This window comes from Danio rerio, chromosome 9 (genome assembly GCF_052040795.2).
Source record: "Danio rerio strain M-AB ecotype USA chromosome 9, GRCz13ab, whole genome shotgun sequence".
NCBI lineage: Eukaryota > Metazoa > Chordata > Actinopteri > Cypriniformes > Danionidae > Danio > Danio rerio.
In genome coordinates this window covers 39889240-39911806 of record NC_141029.1, presented here as the reverse complement: position 1 = coordinate 39911806, position 22567 = coordinate 39889240, and the positions used below count along the sequence as shown (strand labels likewise).

At 33.6% G+C, this 22567-nt stretch overlaps 1 protein-coding gene across 1 annotated transcript; it reads right to left on the bottom strand.

Annotated features, from left to right (window-relative positions):
• Window positions 1–457: 457 nt before the first annotated feature.
• stam2 (signal transducing adaptor molecule (SH3 domain and ITAM motif) 2) lies at window positions 458–22267 on the bottom strand. Its single transcript, NM_001007369.2, has 14 exons — window positions 22103–22267; window positions 19479–19563; window positions 15787–15862; window positions 14790–14885; window positions 13159–13305; window positions 8721–8790; window positions 8360–8552; window positions 6912–7006; window positions 6745–6827; window positions 6535–6622; window positions 4274–4328; window positions 4035–4191; window positions 3791–3933; window positions 458–1966 (listed from the first exon to the last, which is right to left on the bottom strand). Exons 1-14 carry the CDS (start codon window positions 22140–22142, stop codon window positions 1765–1767), a joined length of 1530 nt encoding a protein of 509 aa, NP_001007370.2. The 5' UTR covers window positions 22143–22267; the 3' UTR covers window positions 458–1764.
• Between the last annotated feature and the right edge of the window lie 300 nt (window positions 22268–22567).

The following is a 22567-nucleotide window of genomic DNA, read 5'->3' as shown; positions in this document are numbered from 1 at the left end:
CACAGTATATCTGATAACATTTTTTCTTTTGGAGAAAGTCTTTTGGTTTTATTATTAGCCCCTTTAAGCTATATATTTTTTTCAATAGTCTACAGAACAAACTTTCATTATACAATAACCTGCCTAACTATTATAACCTGCTTAGTTAACCTAATTGACCTAGTTAAGCCTTTAAATGTCACTTTAAGCTGTATAGAAGTGTAGTGAAAAATATCTAGTAAAATATTATTTACTGTCATCATGGCAAAGATAAAATAAATTAGTTATTAGAAATGAGTTATTAAAACTATTATGAAATGTGTTGGAAAAAAATCTCTCCGTTAAAACAGAAATTGGGGAAAAATAAACGGGGAGGGAGGCTAATAATTCAGGGGGGCTAATAATTCTGACTTTAACTGTATATAATAAAAATGCATAAATAATGCATCTCCGAATTGAATCAATACAAAAAGCAACCTTTGAAACACAGGTAGTTTTTATTTTCTGAAGACTATAAGAGTTCACCGTGTTACAAAAAGAATTTGAGAAAAAAAAAGAGCAGGCAGGATATAAAGAAATCTTGATGTTACAAAACATTGAGTCCATGAGTACAATAGTTTTTCCCTCTAAATCTCTTAAACATACAGGTTTACAAATATACAGCAGCTCCTGAAATAAGTTCTCCGCATTGGTTTCTACATTTATTTTTGTTTCGTGAAAGAACAAGGCATCTGGTGGTAAATAAATGTTTATAAAGTTAAGGTGCGGTACAGCCAGATATTTAACATCTAATATACAACATCTGTTTATGAAAAGAGACATTTTTTATTTATATTTTACTACATTAATCCAAAATGAATGAGAATGAAAGCTGACTATATGGACTATAAAGGAATCAAACATTTTCCCATTTCAGGCAAGAAGAAATGGGTGAGAAAGCACATACGTAAGAATCGGAAAACGACAATTAATTCATTTCCGGGCTGAATAAAATTGTAGACCAGATGAATTACACCGTATGCATTTTTACACGCTTAAATTAAGTCAAACAACAGCAAACACCCACAATGCAAACACAAGCAGTACTTGCATATCATAAATATCATTATACAGCGAAACATATGGATTGACCATAAAGGGATTGCATTTGTGACCACCGTCAGTTCTTAACCAAAGCAATTGATGAAATATTACATGAAACATCGAACTCTAAAACCGTCGTTCTGATTGTAGGAGTTTACACAAGTGCTCTGTGTATTGGCACAGAAATTCATTCCAGATTTGGTGATCACGTATAATCTTCTTCACACATTTGTCCTCTCCATAATGCATGGTGATATTTATTTATAAAACTCTCACATTTGCTATCGAAGAGCAAGAAATTAAAGTTTAGGATTGGCTGACCCAGAAACAAAGGAAAAATGGCAACAATTAATCAAAAGTCTTAAAGATGTACGCACTTTACCATTATATCTTAATTCGCAATCAGAGAAAGAGTCACATATGCTGGTGTTTATCACAAGATGGTGAAAATGCTGTCTATGATTATTGTGACCGATTCCATCAACAGCCCTAAACCGCTTCATGAGTTAGTAAATGGGAGGGGAAAAAAATAAATGCATTTTCGAGAGGATTACATGTCTGTCCGCTGACGCCATATGTCAGTAAATCTTTGCATACCCCTTGACATCAATATGCATGAGAGAGGAAAAATACCCTCGGCCTCATTTCAACGTTTGGAATTTAAACTTGGAAATTTATGGCTGAATAGTCAAACATGTAGCCTTATAAAAGGGGCTGCTGGTAGAAAGCCGCTTGTTGCTGCTGAGGGGCAGGTTGGGCCGGAGCTGACATTGGATAGGAGGTGGGAGGCAGACCAGGATTAGCGTTCTGATAGGCTGACATGTCCATAGCCACACCCATCTGTGGCGGGTAAGGGGTGGGGCCTCCAGGGGCTTGGTTTACATATGGTGCATTCATTGGGCCACTGTAATAAATAAACAATAAGTGGTTATTGAGGTTTTACCACATTCAGAATCATAGAACTGACCAGTTCTCTAGTGTTTTAATAAAGGAACACTCCACTGTTTTTGGAAATAGTTGGATTTTACAAGTCAAATAGAGCTAAACAATTGAGTTTTACTATTTTTAAATCACTTTAGTTGAAATCTGTATCTGGCAAGAGCACTTTTAGCTTAGCTTAGCATAAATCATTTAATTGGATTAGACCATTAGCATCATGTTAAAAAAAAAAGACTTGAATTTCGGTAAATTTTCCAATGTAAACTTGACTTTTGTGGAGTTCAATCATGTACGAAGACCAATGGAAAATTAAAAGTTGCTATTTTCTAGGTCGAAATAACTAGGAACTATACTCATATTCCAGCATAATAATCAAGGAACTTTGCTGTAGGTACAATAATATTACACAGCACTTGAAAATAGTCCCCAGCTAGATAACTAGGTAACAGCACTGTGTAATATCATTGTGCCGGCTGCATGGCAGCAAATGTCTTGATTATTACACCAGAGTGAGACTATAGTTCCTACCCATAACTTCCTAAATGCAGGTGAAAACTTTGTTATAATGCAAATCAACACACAAAGTCAATTGGTAGGTTATGACTCATAATTAAAAAAAATAATAATCATTTTACATGTAACTCTTATCACAGAATTTACAGCCTCAAACTTTATCAAAACGAAGCATAAAGTGGGTCACACACTTGAGTAAATGCCACATTTTTAAAATCCAAACATTTTTTCCTGCTGTCTCAAACTGGATTTCTGGAGGGCCGCAGCTCTGCACAGATTTGCTCCAACCCAAATCAAACACAGCTGATCCAACTAATCAAGGTGTTCAAGGCTACAACAGACTATTAAGCAGGTGTGAGTTGGAGGTGATTGGAGCTAAACTATGCAGAGCTGCGGCCCTCCAGGAATTGAGTTTGAGATCACTGCCCTACACACTCTTTTCTGAGATATCCTTATACAAGCACATTGATGCCTCTTTGTTCACATGGAACCTAGATGAACTGTTTTGAACAGACAGGTCTGCAGTGACATGTCCGCTTCCTATCCGGTATGTGCCCACAGTTAACTCTCCGCCAGAGGCCCAGGAGACAATTAAGAGGCCACTTTTTCCAGCCTGTCCTCGTAAATACTGTACGTCCAAAGACAGGCCTATGTGTGCCTTCCTTTTGGGTGTACTAATCATCAGCATATTTACCATTAAAGTTCATTTTAGAGTGTCATATATGTTTTGAATGAACAATAAAATAAATGATGTTGAATTTAGAAAAGAAATCACAAGCATTGTTTATCTTGTCCTGTATTTTGTAATTCTGACTGCGATTCTAGAATTCAGAATCAGGTTTAATGACAAATATTTAAAGGGGACCTATTTTGCCACTTTTTAGAAGATGTAAAATAAGTGTCAGATGTCCCATTAGACTTTGTATGTGAAGTTTCAGCTCAAAATACCACACAAATAATGTTTTATAACTCTTTGAATCTGCCCTGTTTAAGTTTTGATCCAAACTGTGGCATTTTGGTGACAGTCGCTTTAAATTCAAATGAGATTGTGCTCTTTTTCAAAAGAGGGCGGAGCTACAAATGCGTATGTGTCAGCATAGTGGCAGATTCAAAAACAAGTTTTATGCAAATGAGGGAGAGACTGTCACTAATGTATATTTCCTTATTCACCATTGGTCTTTAAAAAGGTTAGTTTTATTTTAATTGGAGGCCAAAAAAGCACTTAAGAAGCATTCATAAAGCCGTTTGAAAATCAGAGGGAGACTAACAGGATTACCTGATGTAAGATGGTTGTGCAGGCTGACTGGGAGCCACTGAATTGATTGAAGGAGGCATGGAGCAGAGTGGTCCAGCTTGGTCTGTGAGACTATAGCCCTGTGGGACACCAGCAGACATGTAGGCTCCTGATGGCTGATAGCCCTGAGAGAGACACAAAAGAAAGAAATTGCAAGGTCAGGTTGAAGCTTTGGGATATAAAAAAAAAATGAAAAAATCAGCAATTCTTCCTTCAAATGGCCAACCTGCATAGAGAGATGAGGAGGGGCTGCTGGGTAAGTGCCTTGGAGCGACTGCATTTTGGAGTATGCATTGTACAGTGGAGCCTCATTCATTAACTGGTTATACAGCTCAAGAGCTTCCAGGACCTTCACATTCAGTTCGGACAACTCGGAGTGCTTCCTGCAGGAGTTACAGAAGATGTTTTTTTTCTTCACAAATGCAGAGACTGGACGTTTTGGGGGAAGTTTTGATTTCAACAAACCTGTCAATCTCTTGTAGTTTCTCGTCGATCAATGGGTTCATCTTTTCACAAGCATCTTGAAAATAAACAGAACATAGTTACACACTTTGCAAAAAGGTCTATCATTTATTCAGTGGCAGTTATTATGCAAAGTTTTTAACCAATCAAAATGGAGTATTCTGTAGAATAATGTAACAAACAGTAAGGGTGCAACGGGTCACAGTTGATCCGTGATTTCATATGGATCACAACCCACAGATCAGAACACACGTGACCCACCGATTAATAATTTTGTTTTGCTTGTAGATTAATCCTAAATTTGTAATGATCGCAGAGAGTTCGCCTTTTGCATCATTCACATCACATGTATGAAAACATTTAAGCTTTCCTGTAAAATATAATGATGACGGTAGAGGTTGTGGTAGGTTATTCGGGATGTGGTGGGATTCTTAGTTTATTGAAGGTGTTTTCTGTCACTACTTGTTTAGCCTGCATTAATGCATTCAGTGTAAGCTGCAGGATTAATCATTTAATCATTAGGATCTCAACAACCATGCAACATAAATTATAAATGACGGTGATTTGCATGTTTATTAATCCTTCGAATCACTACATTCAAATCTGTGTAGGAAAACATAATAATCAAGACAGATATTTAGTCTGTAGTTTACAAACAGTAAAATAACACAAAAGTACTGGGAGAACAGTTTATAATTTAGATATAACCACTGATGTTTATGGTAAAGATTAAAATCACCATCATGCATTTAACAGTAAAGTCTGGATCAGATATGCGGCCGGCCGGAAGTGTGATATGCACATTAATATCGCAGCAGTTTTTTTATTACGCTGTATAACAATAATTAATATTTTTACAGTACTGTGACGGTAGGATTTAAAGTTATGGTGGGGGTAGGCGTTAAAAAATATAATTTATTGGGTAATTAAATAGATAACATAAATAATACTCTGTACATCTACTGTTTTTACGTTACTGGGACAGTTGGGTTTAGGGTCGGGGTGGGGGTAGACATGAATAAAATACAATAAATGGGAAATTTTATAAATAATATAAATAATTCTTGTTAACTTCCAGCCGTAAACGTATCCGATCTAGCAACAACCGCATTTAACTTGATGCTCAAAAATGAAAGTTGTAGGCAGTAATTATATTATTTAACCAATAGGTGGCGACAACCAGCCATCAAAATATGCCACTGAATAACTCTTCAACGATGACACATCTAGCAATGAAACATGAAGTTTTATGAGTGAACAACTGAATCATTTATTGAAAATGAGACTAAAATAAATATGGTTTGTACAAATATAATGTTAGATTTATACATTTAGTGATATCGGTGGTAACTGATTTTTTCACAGTACTGAATATCTTACTATTTATATTTATTCAGCTGATTATTTCTTCCTCTTGTTTTTAATAAAATTACAGGTACTAAATTCTGTTTGTTTAAACCAAAAGTGTTTGCAGTCCTTTTTGGCTGATCCGAAAAATAGTTCGATCAGTAAATAAAAAAACATAACGTGATCTGAACTGTGAGATTTGTGATCCATTACACCACAACAAATCATACTACTGTCAGATTGTCAATGTTAATCATAACTGTAAATTTGTAAATTTGTAGTGAATAATGATTCAAATGATTCATTCAAAAAGGCTGATTCTTATAAAAACAGAGCAAGCCACTTGATGAATATATCCTTGAATCACTGAATCAAATGAATAATTTAAAAACAAAATATTACAGTGTTGCTCTGAGAGACTAAAATGTACCACTATGGTTTTTTTGGAAAAACATTTATTTATGTTTTGGGAAAACAGAATTTTTTTTGTGATAATATTATGTTACTATATGTTGTTAATAAATGTTACTATATTATATTTCATAAATATGAAAAACAAAAACCTTTCCATTTTTTTTAGCTTTTCATAGCTTGAACTGCACTTTAATAGAGTTCATCTTCCAAATAAATACTATTGCTTTTGTTTTATTAATACTTACAGTACATATTAATACTTTGAAATGTGCTATATAAATAAACTTGCCTTGCCTTTTATTTTTGCAGAGTAGCCAACTCAATAAAGTAAGCTCTAAAACAACCATTTTGATATTATCTTAGACAATGAATAAGAAACTCCCTTTGTGGAAAACTCAACATCAGCCTGTGAAAATGGTTCAGTATCATTCTTTATTCATATCATTCACACCTAAACAAATTCCCTATAGATTTCAACAGCAACAATCACAGAGTCCTGGTACCTTCTAATGTGAGCAGCTCTGGGCCGTCGGGTGTGGCATCTGCAGGGTCTGTGTTCTGGAGAAGGTATAAAGTTTTGTCCATCTTCTCCTGAACAGAGAACAGAGAAAACAATTAACACAAGACCCCAAGAGATGTTCACTAAGAGCACTTTATTCAATCAATTATTTAGACTCATTTCCAGTTTAATGATTAAGTTAGTCAAAAGATACCTCATCTATATATACAGGCTCAGGTTCAGCTTTGACTTCAACAATTGGCTCCTCTGGGACTACTGTCTTCTCAACATACATCACTACAGGAAAGAAAATTCAGAAGATCAGCTCACTCAATCCGAGTAGAAAAATTATTATTTATGCACCAGGTTACAAAGTATTACCAGGATCTGGTTCAGCATTCAGGTTGGTGGTGACAAAGTTTGATGGGAAGAGACCTACTCCTCTATGGTTCTCGCCTTTCCACCAATTTGGATCACTGTTGGATAACAGCCAAATTATTGTTGAATAATGAACATTTAATTTAGGTTATGGGATATTTGAAAACAGCATAAACAATATTTTAAATATTTGTATTTAATTTGTTAATTTATTAAAACTTTCTTTAAACCCTCATTTTATGAGATTTTAGATGCAAGATTTTAATGAATGGATTTGAAATGTTTTTTATTATTATTTAATAAGATAAAAAAGAAAAAGGTTGATTTTTTGATATTTATTTATTTAAAATTAGCTAAAGTCTGTGTAGAATCCAAATATGCAATGTTTATTTTGCTAGTGCACATTTTTATTCTTTGGGGGAACAATTCATTTGTGCAAGTTAATCCACTCAAATAACATTGTTTGGGTAATCTTCAATCAAATCTGACCAATTTTCTCCATGTTAGGAGTAGTGATCCTTCTCTGTTGACATCAGTTTTATTCACCTTATTCTTTGCCGACGAGCGTGAGCAGCCATTTTAATCTTTTTGGCTCGAGACTTCCGGTCTCATTCACTTCCATTCATTTTTAGACATTAAAAACTGCTCGTTTCACTGTTTGATGTTGCAAACTGACATTTTCTTATTACATTATTCTACTTGGTCTGTACAGTCATGCAAACATTTGTTTGTAGAGCAAGTAGTTTGACCGTTTTCTGCCGTTTATTATTCCTAGTCATTTCTCCCATAGGCGACTGAATCAGAAGTTCTAAAACAATCGCAAAAACAGGCGCACTTCCGCAATTTAGAATAAGGTCAATAGCTTCAACCACAATATTCTTAACCACGCCCCTTTTCCCGTTGGTTTGCTATTCGCTTGTTAAGTGGTGACGTGTTTGTGATGTATGTAAAACTGTTTCCGGGTCCAAGCTGCCATTCATTTGAGTGGAGAAATCATTCGTTTATGATCACGTTTTATTCCTATCACACATTAAAGTTAATTTTACATAAAATCATAGTGTGCACAACAATCTCTGGGCTTGCTGCATAACAAATACCAAATATTTTACAATTTATAAAAAACAATCACTTTCTGGCCATCGGATATTAGGCATGGACATATATACTGCCATCGTGATTTTCGAAAGCATTAAATCGCTTTGTAAACGTTTATTATTACCATTTCATGAGTCTCCCCATTCAGTTGAATAGAGCGCTTGGACCGGGAAGCCGCTTCGCGTGACGTCACACTTAACAAGCGGATAAAGGAATGATGCACAAAAAGAAAGCCCCGCCCCCTACTTAATACTCCATTTCAGTTAAAAGTACATCAATATACTGAAATTAAAATCTCAGCAACTTCCGGTTGCCATCGACGTAATAAAATAATGTTCCGTAAACAATCAGTTTACCTGTCGTCTAGGATGATCACGAGCTCTCCAGCCTTAAAAGTGAGCTCATTGTCTTCAGCCGCCTCAAAATCGTAGAGCGCGCGTACTTTACGTGACTCTTTCCCTCCATTGGTGTTGTAGGGTGGATCGGCAATCACTGTGAGGGGTCGTGTCTCTGTCTGCTGTTTCTGTTCCTGTAAGGACAGCTCAATGGCTGCAAACAACAAAATACAAAAAGCGTGTTTCATTATCTGCACACTGAAGACTTCACTCCTCTGATACGGTCCTGAATATCTTTAATGATGCCCAAAAATTATTTGTCACACAAGACATAACAATGTCTAACATTTAAAAATATTTAAGCATGCACAGCATTTCTTACCTTTGGCCAGATCATCATCAGCAGAAGCTCTGCTGGTGGCAGGAGTGCTGCTAGGCTTTGTGCTGGAGCTCTGCAAGTTCAGATCACATGATAACAGATCAGCACTGATTAAAAAAAAAAAAAAATCAGCTATTTATATATATAAATAATGCAAAACATGCAGAAGATGGGTCAGATTATATTTTTGATTGTTTCTTAAAGTTTTTAAGCTCACCAAGCCTACATTTACTTAATAAAAATACTGGAATGATTTACTTTTTTTTTTTTAAGATTTATTTTTTGGCATTTTGCCTTTTTTTTGACAGGATAGTAGGTTGAAAGGAAGTGAAGTGGGAGAGAGAGGGGGGTAGGATCGGGAAAGGTCCACGAGCCGGGATTCAAACTCAGGATGACTAGAGCGCAGCCGCACCATATGTCAGCGCACTAACCACTGGGCTATCGCGCTGAATGTTTTACTTTTTTATCATACTTTAGAATATAAATGATTTCTGTGATGTCTAAGCTGATTTTTCAACATTAGTATCAGAGTCAGACAATCTTTCAAAAACCACACTAGCATGCTGATTTATTGATCATTTAATTAGCAATATTGAAAACAGATTTGCTGCTTCATATTTTTGTGGAAACCATAACACTTATTTCAATATTCTATGATGAAAACAAAGACCAAAATAATATATTATTTTCTTTTTAATTAAAATATAAATCCTTTGTATCATTCCAAATGCCCCTATATCAATCATGGGTAGAATTTATTTATTAAAATGATTAATTATTTAATTTAGGGCTGAAAAATATATATTGAAAAAATTCTGACATTGCGATATTTTATTTTTCTGTGATAAATATTGCAAATTAAATACAGCTTTACAAGATAGTTGAACAGCGATATTTGACCATTGTCTGGAGGCTATTCAGTAGTCAGGTACAGAAATTGAATAATCGCAATGCAAAAAAATGCTTCTCTTACTAAAGTTTGTCTCGTTTCTAGTTGTAGATCTAAACAAAATTCTGAGATCAAGCAAAAATAGTGTTTTGTTTTAAAATTCAGATGAAATAAGGCAAAATAAAGAGTTTTCTCTGTTTTTAAAACAAGCTAAATTATGTCAGTGGGTTGTTAGATAATTTGGTTTTTACTTTGAAATGTAGATATTTGGACTAGAAACAAAAATTCTAAGTAAGAAAAACATTTATTTTTTTGCATAAATTCTGTATAAATGAAGTGATTACATACTATTCTGTAGCTCTTGGTCGACTATAATCCAGACTTAACATTGCAATGTTACTACTGCAGATCTGCACATTAAGATATTGATGCTGAAATCATACATTGTGCAGACCTGATTGAATTTATTTATTTAATCATTTATTTAAATAACAGTACCTACAGATTTTTGCTGTTACATTTTCATCTTTAAAAAAAATCCTTTACAGCCTAAAATGACTAATTTTGTGATGATTTTTTTTTCCAAAATAGTCTTATTTGCATCAATTCTTGTGTTTTGCTGTGGAAATGCACAAACATCTTGTAAAAATATGTCTTTTTTAATCTCAAGACACACTGGACTCACAAAAGAGCTGAAACAAATCTCACTGAACCCAAATCTTTAAATAGTTGTGTCCAAAAATATATATCACAACAGCTATACAGTATATACACAGAATGATAATGCCACCTATAGGTGTTCTATAGTAATTTCTGAAAAAAAAATAGTATCTAAAAACATACTGCATACTGATCAGATAAGGTTACCAATAAATCATTCCCACAAACCATTTACGAAAGTAGGTAGTTTTTAGATAACATATATAGAACGACCTTTGAGTGACACAGTAAAGTCAATGACCTATTTTACATAGTCGCCACTTATTAACAGCTGGACAAAAGTAGTCTCACAGTCACAGCCAAACATAATGGTCTAAGTCTATCATAAATAAAGGAAGAAGGGACAAAGGATACATCTCAAATTGGGCTGTGAGGGCAGTACAGCAAATATGTGGCAGGAAATTCCATTCTAGCCATTGGTTTTCTTGTCTCAAGTTTACACACAAGCTTCAGCATTCCAGACACACTCAGCTGATTCACACGTCACTAATCTAAATCGCTAAAGCGTTAGCAGATATGTCATGTGAGAAACAGTGTTTGGTCACATGATTCATTTGTAAATTAATCTTTTACACAACTTACTATTGGTTATTGACTTTAAGCATGCTCTTTTTTTTAAAGACTGACTAAAAAGTATGAATGAAGAAAGAAAGAAAAACAAAAAAACAAAAACAAAAGAAGCTATTCATAAATTGTGCAAAACAGGTCCAGACACGGTTAGTTAGTTAATATGTTTGGCGTATAAAAGCATACTATGGACCATTTCGATGTACACTGTAAAAAGTAAAAACTTAAATTACCTTGACTAGTTGCAATTAAATGAACTAAGTATGATAAACTTAATTTATGATTTCAGTAATGAATTAAGTTTATTCATGGCAAGTATAAGTATTGTTTGCTGTTAATAGTGAAAAATACAATTACTTGCCACAAAACATTAAAACATTGTTATTGTTTACATGCGTCAAAATTGTCTTTACAAATCAAATTAATTAGCTTAGTGCATTATATTATTATAGTGAATGCTTAATGAAGGTTTTTAATACACTATAACATATCTTTCAAGTATCTATGATAAATATGAATCGCAAAATTACATTTAATTAATGTTGAAATATTTAGAAGAATTCTAACAATGTATTGTGTACTTCCTGAATAAAAAGTAGTTTTTTTTTATATTACATTTAAATAAATAAACAAACTCACTTATTCATCTTACTGACCACAATCCTAATATTTTAATTTTTGAATATTAATGTTCCTGTAACTACATTGTGCTATATATGTACTATTTAATAATTGTAGTGCTGGGCAAAGATTATTCGCAAATGATCGCATCCAAAATAAAAGTTTGTTTTGACATAGTATATGTGTGTGTATTTAATATAAATACTATGTATATGTGATACACACACATAAATAGGGACAAAACTACACAAAAATACTTTGTTACATGTATATTTAAATTCACATATAATTTGCATCATATACAGTACATATATTTTTATATCTAAATAAACAGCGGGGAAAATAAGTATTGAACACGTCACCATTTTTCTCAGAAAGCACATTTTAAAAGGTGCTGTTGACTTGAAATTTTCCCAGGGTGTTGGTGACAACCAAAGAAATCCTTATATGCAAAAAAAAAATGTAATTGCTTAACAAATTAAGTTATGCATAATATAATGAAATGACACAGGAAATAAGTATTGAACACATGAAGAAAGGGAAGTGCAGAAAGGCAGTGAAAGCCCAGACAGCAGCTGAAATCTCTCAGCAGTTATTCAGCAAGCCTCTGCCCTTCGTCATTGTCCTAAATCTACATCAGGATGATGAATATGAAACCAGAGTGGACATTTCATCAAGAGAATGATCCAAAACACAGAAAAGGAAACTCTCAAATGCTTTCAGAGATAGAAAATCAAGCTGTAGAATGGCCCAGCCAATCACCTGACTTGGATCCAATAAAAAATACAAAATGAACATCAGATTTAATAGACGAGACCCACAGAACCATCAAGATTTTTACACTCTTTTAATGTCTGTAAAAAAAAATCGAACTGACTGCGCATTCTCCATATGAGAGGCGTAATTAAGTTACCATCACCCAAAAAGTCATTTATATAAAGTATTAAATGTTTCAGTAGTTCAGAACTTTCTAATTGTGTCATTTTTTTGTTATTACACATAACTAATGTTTCAGTTTTTTTTTATGTTAGTATTGTTGGGGTTTTTACCAAAATTTGGTTCAATTCCATGTCAAGAGCTTTAGAAACATTATTCCCAGGTAAAGTGTTTAATACTTATTTTCCCAGCTTTTCTTAAAATGTATGCATGGATGTGTGTATTTATATATACACGTAATAAATATAAACAGTAAACAAACATATTTTATGTCAAAATAAACTTTTATTTTGGATGCGATTAATCTCAATTAATTTTGCCCAGCCCTAATTAATTAATAAATCTCCCCCCTTAAAAAAACTACAACAACAAACATACACATACAAACAACGCTTCCCATCATTTTTTAATTCGGACAATTCATCTATATAAACTTCAAAACAACCATGTAACGACCTACATTGCAGATGTGGGATGACAACAAAGACATGCATCTGTCACCAATTTCTGTGACCTACCAGAACAGTGCACACAAACTGAATAACTAATGAACTATGCAGATCAGGGGTGCAAAAAGCCACTTTGGATCTAGAAGCAGCCAAAGGTCATTTATCTAGGCCAAAAAGCAGCATCTGTTTACCAGCATCTGTTTATCTGGATAGATGACTTCAAAGAAAGATTCAGCAGGATGTTAGCCAGTAGGAATACCTGTGGGTTTGCAGTGGGAAAGGTCACTCCTTCTTCTTTCAGGGACTTGATGGTGGCACCGATTAGACTCAGTTGCGGGTCTTTCTGGAAATCTTCAGCCCATTCCGCCATCAGGGCCTTCAGTTTCTCATTAACCTTTGGGTGAGCCTGAAAAGGAGACGATGAGGATGGTAGAAATGGTCAACAGACAAGCATGATTATTACTCTTTAAAAAACATAATTCGCCTTTTTTAATTCCTTTTTATTATATTTTAACACGTACATACATATTTACACATTCTATCAAAAATTATGTATTTATATCTTAATATACACATGTTTGTTACCATCTCTTTCAGCCAACGTCCTTTATTTGCTGCACATAAACCTTTCCAATTTAAAGAAATAAGCCATTTCGCTTGCAGAATACATAGATTCATAAATATATGCTCCGGCTTTTTTTAACTTGATCTACTTGGGATATAAATAAAAAATAATAATAAAGGAGACATTGGTATATTAACCTCAAGAATCTTTTCTATATTTTTTTCACAGAAGTTCTGTATTCCTTTACATTCCCATATACAGTGATACAGCGCTCCTTTAAGGACAACATGCTTGAACTCTCCATCAAAACTAGATGTGTAGAGGGGATCTGAAAAATAGCTTAATACTGTTCTGTATCTGAAATAATAATAATAATAATAATAATAATAATAATGATAATAATATTTTGTTATAATATAAATAATAATAATTAGTTAATGTAGATTTAAATTTGACCACTCTAAAGTAGTTCATACCATTGCCAATGCATGATTAGGGTAATAAAATAAAATAATTACAAAATCAAATTAATTAAAAGTAAAATTAATTCAATGGACTGAAACAGGCGCTGTAAATATTAAAAAAGTATTAAAAAACATTTTTTTCTTGTAAACTGGGTGTTTATATATACATACAGAATAAAAAGTGAAGTCAAATTAAAATATAGTGTATTTTAATAGAAGCCTATGCCAGTACATTGGAGTTATACAGTAATTACTAGGTGCAATACTCCATTTATTGGTGCATTGATGCAAACTTGTCCCCCGGTTCAGCAAAATTCTGTTTTATATTAAAAATTGGTCATCTTTGATAATCATTTCTTGAAATAGCCTATCGCAGGTTACTGTTTGTCAAAATCCATTCATATCATATATTTTTACTTAAAGCCATGTCAGAAATAACAGCTATTTTCATGGCAAAAAAAAAAAAATCATTAATAAATTTACATTTAACAAACACAAATAAATGAATACATAAATCAGATAAGATATTTAATGTTAATATGTGATCAAAACTCTAAACATTTTACTAGTGTCATCTCCTTGAGTGAGTTACTTCTGCAGTCATTAAAAGCAGGACAGTCCAAATAGAAAGTGTTTTACTCAAAATATATTTATTATCCATAAAAAAAACACAGAAAATAAGTTTGATTAATAAATGAGGTGTAACTGTATCATATATATGAATTTGGTTCACTGAACATGTATGACACAAACTACTCAAAAAAAATCCAACCCCTCCGATAGTCAATGTATAATTTGTTATAATTTGTATAATCTGGTTATACATGCATAATAATTATAAAGTCAGCTGAATATTCTTACCCTGTTCAACACTCCACGAACTTCACTTGCAAACTCCCGTGAGCAGATTTCTAGGTGAAAGATTTTTCCACTGTTTGCAACACAGGCACCTAGCAACTAAACAGGGAAATTACAGCATTATTTCACTATTTTAATCAATAAATTCTTACTGCTTTTCTTGCTATTTGCAAACATGAAACATGTACTGTTTATTTTTTGGATTAATGTTTACATTTATAAACAGGTTTGACTGTTCCTTTGAAGAGACTCAACTCACAAAACAATGAAATATTGTCGAGCAGAGCACACTCACCAAAATACATATATATATATACGTTAAACACATTTCCTTGAAACACTAAATGTAAAAAATACCCTGGATCAATCCAGGATTTCCATTACAATGGAAGCGTCTTCTGTACAAACAGTACTTCCACACTTTTAAAACTTTTTTCTACTTTTAAATAAGTAACTATGCAGAGTGAATAAAGATTTTTAATAATTTTAATAATTTAAGTATTTATTTCATACTATTGCATTTAATTATAATTGACAAAAATATATAATAATAATAATAATAATAATAATATTTAAATTCAAGAACTCCATTCCCTTGTAATACATTTCTGCAGATACAGACAGACAGAAAGAATCAGACCTATTAACACGACACACATTTCTTCATCAAAACAGTATGCTTGTACTGTGTGTACTGTGCATTGTGATTTTTAGTGTTTGTCAAACCTGTCTACAAGTATGTAGTACATTTTAAAGGCAGAACTGTTTATAGGGAAATTTCTATAAACAGCTACAAGCAGAGTCTAGAGATGTTCAAGTGCTGTGCCAGTTATTAAAGCTCACTATCTTATATTCCAGCTTAGATTTTAATGGCTATAGAAACCATATACCTCCTATTTTATCCCCAAGAATGTAAACAATGTGACAAAAGATTGTTTTGTACACTGTAGACACCATTTTGACAGCACCTTTGCTTTACAATGGGAACTGAGAAGCTCACCGTTAATGCTTGCATAGCGACATGAGGGACCTTGTGGTTTACTCGCTTCATGATCGACCTCAGACAATCCTTTGCACTATGAAAGAAAAAGAAAATGACAAAGAGTGGCACAAACATATTTATGGTTCGCAGTTTAAAGATGTCAAACTCGAAAAAACAACATAAACATTGTATGTCAGTGTTATTGTAGAAGATATAAATGTAAGATTTTTAATTGAAGGATTTCTCAGTATTTTTTGTTCTGTTTTTGACAATTGTTGAAATAAAACTATAAACAATTTTTTTCGAGCACTTTCAAGAACCTTTTTGTTTTTAAGCACTTTCCAGGTCTTGAATCCATATGTCTGAAATTAAAGTACTTTCAAGAGTTGTTGGAACGCTGAGCATAATAAAGATAATTTAAATAAAATGCACCAATAAAACAACAGTGTACACTAGTAGGAATGCACCGAACCGATACCATTTTTCAGAACTGATCCGACCCCCTAACAAAATTCTGAGTATCGACTGATTACAGATCCGATCCCGATACTGTGCCTTTTTTTTTTAAAGCATAATACAGTTTCTATAGTTCTTGTGATAAACTTAAATAATATATCTTCTTTAGTAAAAATAAGAGACCTATAGGCCTACAGACAGCACAATCTAACTAAAAACATGATGCTTGCAGTAAACTAGGCTACATTATTTGAGCATTCGTTATGACATTGATCTTTGCTGGTCCAGCTTATGTTTCCTTTTTTTAATATTAAGATTTTTATTTGAAATCTGTAATAGGCTACCACTATTGACCCATATCAAAACTCAAACTGGTCTGTTAAAGTTTCAGAGTAGAACTTAGCAGCACAAATGGAAGAAATCAGTGCGTTGAGGATCTGTTCAATGTATTATTGAGCCTTTTCTAATATTAAACTTCAGGTAGGCCTACTATTTGTGTGAAGATCAGGTAATAACCCTCTCTACTTCAGTGTTGTGAATGTGATTTGCTGATCTAACAGACACAGTGCAACATGATTTAGAAACAGCAATGAATTCCTTGTTGCAGGTCAAAATGAACCCATTTAATGCAAATCTAAATGCATTTCTCCACTGATTATTTATATTAACAGGAACAAATACTCTTGGAGAAAGCGTTTTTTTTAAGTTGTCATGAACGTGACATGCAGTTTGAATTATGAATAAATGAACAATGATTGACAGGGGCAGCAGCGGGAAACGCTAAACTGGACATGAGTTTAAGCACTTGAATATTTATCTGAACTTCACATAAACTGCAATGGATTCAGAACATTTGGGATATAGTAGGCCTACATGACAACTTTCTAGTGCCTTATAATAGGCTACCTTTATGCCTTTAGTTGGCTTATTCATTCATTCATTCATTCATTCATTTTATTTTTGACTTAGTGCCTTTATTAATCTGGGGTCGCCACAGCGGAATGAACCGCCAACTTATTCAGCACGTTTTTACTCAGCGGATGCCCTTCCAGCCGCAACCCACCACTGGGAAATGTTGGCTTGTAAATTACACAGAAAATAGCGCACACACAAGATCAGTTTTGGATCTGTACTAGCTGGCCGATACTAGGCTTGGGCGGTATTACGGTATTATGGTATACCGCGGGATCTAAAAATAGCAACGGTGTCAGTTTCAATACCATTATACCGTCATAAAATATTAAATATCCTTTATTTAATGCCTACAAAAACGTATGTGTGGTTGTCATCACGGGACAGTGTGGAGGAGAGAGGGAAAGGAAGAGGGAGAGGGAGGGAGAGAGGGGGAGAGGGAGGGGGAGAGGTGACGTGACGAGTCGCACTTCAAAGTGTCCTGCAGTTTGGGAGTTTCGACTGAACAGAAGGGAGACGTGGTTAATATGAACGAGAGGTCTGCATTAGAGCTAAAGATCTTTGACCGAACCCGGCGAGACCCGAAAAAATCCAAATCCCTGCATTAAAATCCATCCCTGCAAAGGTGAAACAAATGATGACGAAGTAGTAAAAAAAGAGAATTTTGACGGCGGTCAAGTCAGTCACTAGCTCAGAAGGAGCGGTTATTCCAGCCGCAGGTATTTCGCGGTCGCTCATACACTGCGTATTACGGTAGAGCCCTAAACCGCAAGCTGACAGGTAAAAAGAAGAGGCCATTCGCTAAAGTAAAACTGCTGTCATGGAAAATTAAATGCATGTTCCTGACTGGTAGAAGATAAACAAACAATCCTACCAAAAACTTGCAAAATCAGCCGGATCAGAACTCTGCATCTCGACCTGTAGCCGCAGGAAAGGGTGTTCAGTTCTGCTGGACGCACCATGAGTGAGAGACTGCGCTAAAGACAGTGGATTTAATAATGTTCCTCCACAAACACACGTAGCCTAATCTTGGTGCGTAAAGGGTTTTTAAATTATAAATAAATATTAATTAAACCATATAATCATAATGTAGACAGAGTATACAGACTAATGGTGGCATTATTATTTTAATATTCAGCTTCACCGCCGCCTTAATGCCAGATTGTGAAGAGAAGTGGAGAAACACATCTTGCAGAGCCTTTATCTTAATTTCGTTATTGCCAAAATACCCGTCACCATTTAGAGTTTATTTTAATTTGATTTGTTAAGCAAGATTACTTTTCATTGGTGTGTAGGCTAATTTAAAGGCTAAGTGCATGTAGCCTACCTAGACCTATAGAGTGCTGAGATGTTACGATGTTACAGCTGTAGGACTTATTTTATTTCTTTGTTCCAACTTTCAAGTGGCCTATAGTCTACGCTTGTTACGAATAAATGATGTTAAAACATATAAATGACTCATTCTTGAAAAAAATGCATTAGAGCTGTGTGCATGAGCACATTTAATGTAGGCTGTGAACGGGTTTGGGCTGTATAAAGCTGTCAATCAAAATGTACCTGTCGGACTCGGGACCTATCGGGTATAACTGCTGTTCCGCGGGAGCCGGCCAGATTTCTTACGGGAGTAAATTTCTGAATAAATCGCGGGAGAGATGTGTGTGTGTGTGTGTGTGTGTAAAAGGGAGAGAGAGAGAGAGGGAGAGAGAGAGGTGCTGTGCGTCGCTTTGCGTCTCTCTCTCTCTCTCTCTCTCTCTCTCTCTCTCTCTCTCTCTCTCTCTCTCTCCGCGAGCCTAAGGTCGCATAGAATGTATTCAGTTTCTGAATGGTTTAGGCTTAAGCCAACAGTTTGGTGACGCTGTCTGAGCCTTACGTCATAATTTTTTTTTATTACGCCGGATACCGGGGTAAAATATGGAGGCGGTTTGACGGTATCAAAATTTGGATACCGCCCAAGCCTAGCCGATACCCAATCCAGCAAAAATATGCAAGTGGTGCTCGCTGCAGAGCCATTTGAGGAGAGCTGAGCTCCAGCGAGGGGGAGCTTAAGCTTGAGCTCCACCTTTTTTGCACTTCTTCTGCGAGTGATGTCACTGGGGGTAGGGTTAGGGGTGGGGTTGGTGTACGCATTAAAACAGCTTACAGGAGGAGGAGCGACAGCTCATGCTCCCCCTCGCTGGAGCTCAGCTCTCCTCAAATGGCTCTTTATCGAACCGATATCTGATCCAAATATCAGGATCGGTGCATCCCTATATACTAGTGACATTAAGGTAACTACCTGGTAATAAAATTAGAATTTAGAAAAACTATTCATATATTGTTTGCGTGTTGATTTTTCAGCTCACCCATTTGGAGCTGTCCCGACACGGTCACAGATATCCATAATGAGGCCCCAGTCCTCCACTGTGTTGGTTTCACTAGTTGCTTTCTCTGAAAATACAAATGAGCATTCAAATGAGACTCTTAACGCAAGGTCATTCTAGAACCATATCAAAAAAACTGATAAGTGTTTGACAAACGTCTAAACCAGCAGGAGGAAATGTCTTCTCATTTACCATAAATGCTGTTAACAAAACACTAAAAAACTAAAACTAATAAAAACCACAATTTTAAAAAGAAAATCTTTTAGTTTTAGTTATCAGTTTTGCATCCCTGAGTTCGAAGGATAGGTTTATTGAAAATAAGATATGCATACCGTTAAGCAGTGACAGCCTGTTTTGCCTGTTATTTTACATTTACAGCTTGTCACAACAGGCACAACAGTTTCTGTCATAATCCACCAGCAGAAATTATTTGCCCCCTCCTTTAAGAACAAAGCAACTGGGCACATTTTTATGACTAATTCTTACTCGTAACAACGACGTCTTGAATTGCAACATCTAGAAAAGTACATATTCATGAATAAATAAATAAAATGAACAATAATAATATGCCTTAATTTCCTCCATAAAGGAACATACAGTTTCACACGTTTATATAAACTGAATTCTAAAAGGACAAAGCTTTGAAAATAAAACCAAAGATCATGCTATTGTGTGCTGTTAGGTTCCACGCCTTTTGACAACTGAGCTCCTATTAATCTTCCACCCATTCATGCTTACAAGAAATAAAAAATATAAATAAATCAAATAAAACATAAAATAAAACGTTTTTTTTTTTAAATCAGAAACTTTTAAAACAGGACATTTTGATCATAAGTATCAGCATAGTAATACATTATTATTTGTTATAATTACATTGTTTTAATTACAGTTATTTGTTATTATTTTATACTAAATTATATGAAACAATATTTTAATATAACATACAGAATAAATACCTGAATCTTAAGCTTACTAGAAATTAAAAATAAATATAAATAAATAAAATAAAACATAAAATAAAAACGTTTTTTAATTAAAAATGAACGTTTTGATCTTAAAATCAGCATGAATTATTATTAAAAATACACAATTATGTTTTATTATATTATTTTTAACTAGATTAATTTATTATTTTACACTAAATAATAATAAATAATATTATCGTAAACATCCAGAATAATAAAATCAAAGCATATAAAGAAAGTATTATTACAACTATTATTATTATTAAATTATTAAATATTAATAAATTATTATTATTAAATTATTATTACTTTTTTATATGACTTATTGGAGCATTAAAGAATTTTCATATTTCGTACTGAAGACCCTGCCACAAAAATATATATTTAAAAAATATTTTTGTCAGTAATCAAGCAATAAAATAAATTTAAAAACAATTTCAATATAATTTGAATCAAGGAGACATCCAAAAACAAAAAAACTTATGGTTTTGGTGTAGTTGTTTAAGGTTCCCTGTTTGGGCTTTTACTAACTTTACTTCATTGCCGTAGACTTCTATCAGTATGTTTTCGAATATCTTAATCTATTTGTTTATTACTATTCTTTTAATTATTTACTTTGAGCTGGCCTAATAGTAATAATAATTATAATATAATATATATATATATATATATATATATATATATATATATATATATATATATATATATATATATATATATACGTGTGTGTGTGTGTGTGTGTGTGTGTGTGTGTATTAAAATAAGCTTCTCCTGCTCACTAAGGCTGCCTTTATTTTTTGCCTTTATTACAGGACAAACTGTACAATTGTAAAATGGTATTGCACTATAAAATAACTGTTCAAAAGTACTTTATAATTTAATTTATTCATTAATTCCAGTGATTTTAAAGATGCTTTTTCAGCTTCATTACTTCAGAGTCACATGAGAAATCTCTCTAATATTAATTATTATGATTATTATTTTTTTATAATTAATGAAAAAAGTAATAAAAGCATTAATGAACGGAGTAATAATTTCATTTGAAACTACATACAATATTAACTAAAAAAATGAAGAATTTAATAAAAACTGACCTCAAACACTTGACCGGTACATATATATATGTGTGTGTGTGTGTGTGTATATATTTATAATTATCATTTGTTTTAGTATGTCTTTGTCGTTTATTCTTCAGTTTTTTATTCTTATTGTCACTATTATTGTTGTTGCCCTTATTACAAATATTAATATTATTCAAAAACCTGTATTCCTATATTTTGATTATTAAATGTATTTTCTTATGCACACTGCTATGCTGTCATCTACGTCATGTTTATTGTGTTGACATAATTCAAAATAAAAGAAATTTTGATGGAAAAAAGAATAATTTCAGCATTTAGTGTTCATCTAAAAAGTTCTTGAAATTCAAAACAACATCCCAAAGACACTGTCAGTTATCTATTTTACATTTGACAGCTTTAATAGTTAGATTTTGATAAATAAGTTATGAATGACCGATAAACAAAACAATAACAGAGCTCTTGAGGATCTTGCAGTGAACGGAGCGCTGCTGGATCGGCCCTTAGTTACTGACTTGTCAAGACCACATCACTTCGACAAAAACAACACTGCCAAACTCACCCACATCCTGATCGAACGGGTTTTGACCAAACAACGGCATTTTGTAACCTTTTCCTATGTGTCAAAGAAAAAAACTGAAGCGTATTATCTACGTAGATCGACGATTTATCCTTCTCTCATCCATTAAATTGCGTTCACTTCCACCAGTTGCTCTTCCGTAAACTTAGTAGACGAGCGCAATGCCTGCCAGAAAATACATCCAGGAAACTGTCAACATATTCTACATTTAAAGCAGCATGTTCACAAATTATATTAATACTCAAAATTTAACCAGTAAATTATTATACTTGTGCATATTTAAAAATATATATGTTTATATTTCAGACAGGCGCATAGGTTGAGTCAGAAGTGCGCTCTGACTTCAAGACTCGCACTGCCATCTAGCGGCTAGTTTAGATGTTTCTAGAACATCATAATTCACTTTAAATAATCTCAATATATTCACATACATTACTGTAATCATAT

Bases quoted from the DNA above. Each gene is read 5' to 3' on its own strand.
- stam2 (NM_001007369.2), bottom strand. From the start codon at position 22,142: ATGCCGTTGTTTGGTCAAAACCCGTTCGATCAGGATGTGG. The intron at 6,828-6,911 runs GTAATACTTTGT...TCTTTCCTGTAG, and splicing joins GAATGCTGAACCAGATCCTG to TGATGTATGTTGAGAAGACA. The intron at 1,967-3,790 runs GTAATCCTGTTA...TATTTATTACAG, and splicing joins GCACAACCATCTTACATCAG to TGGCCCAATGAATGCACCAT.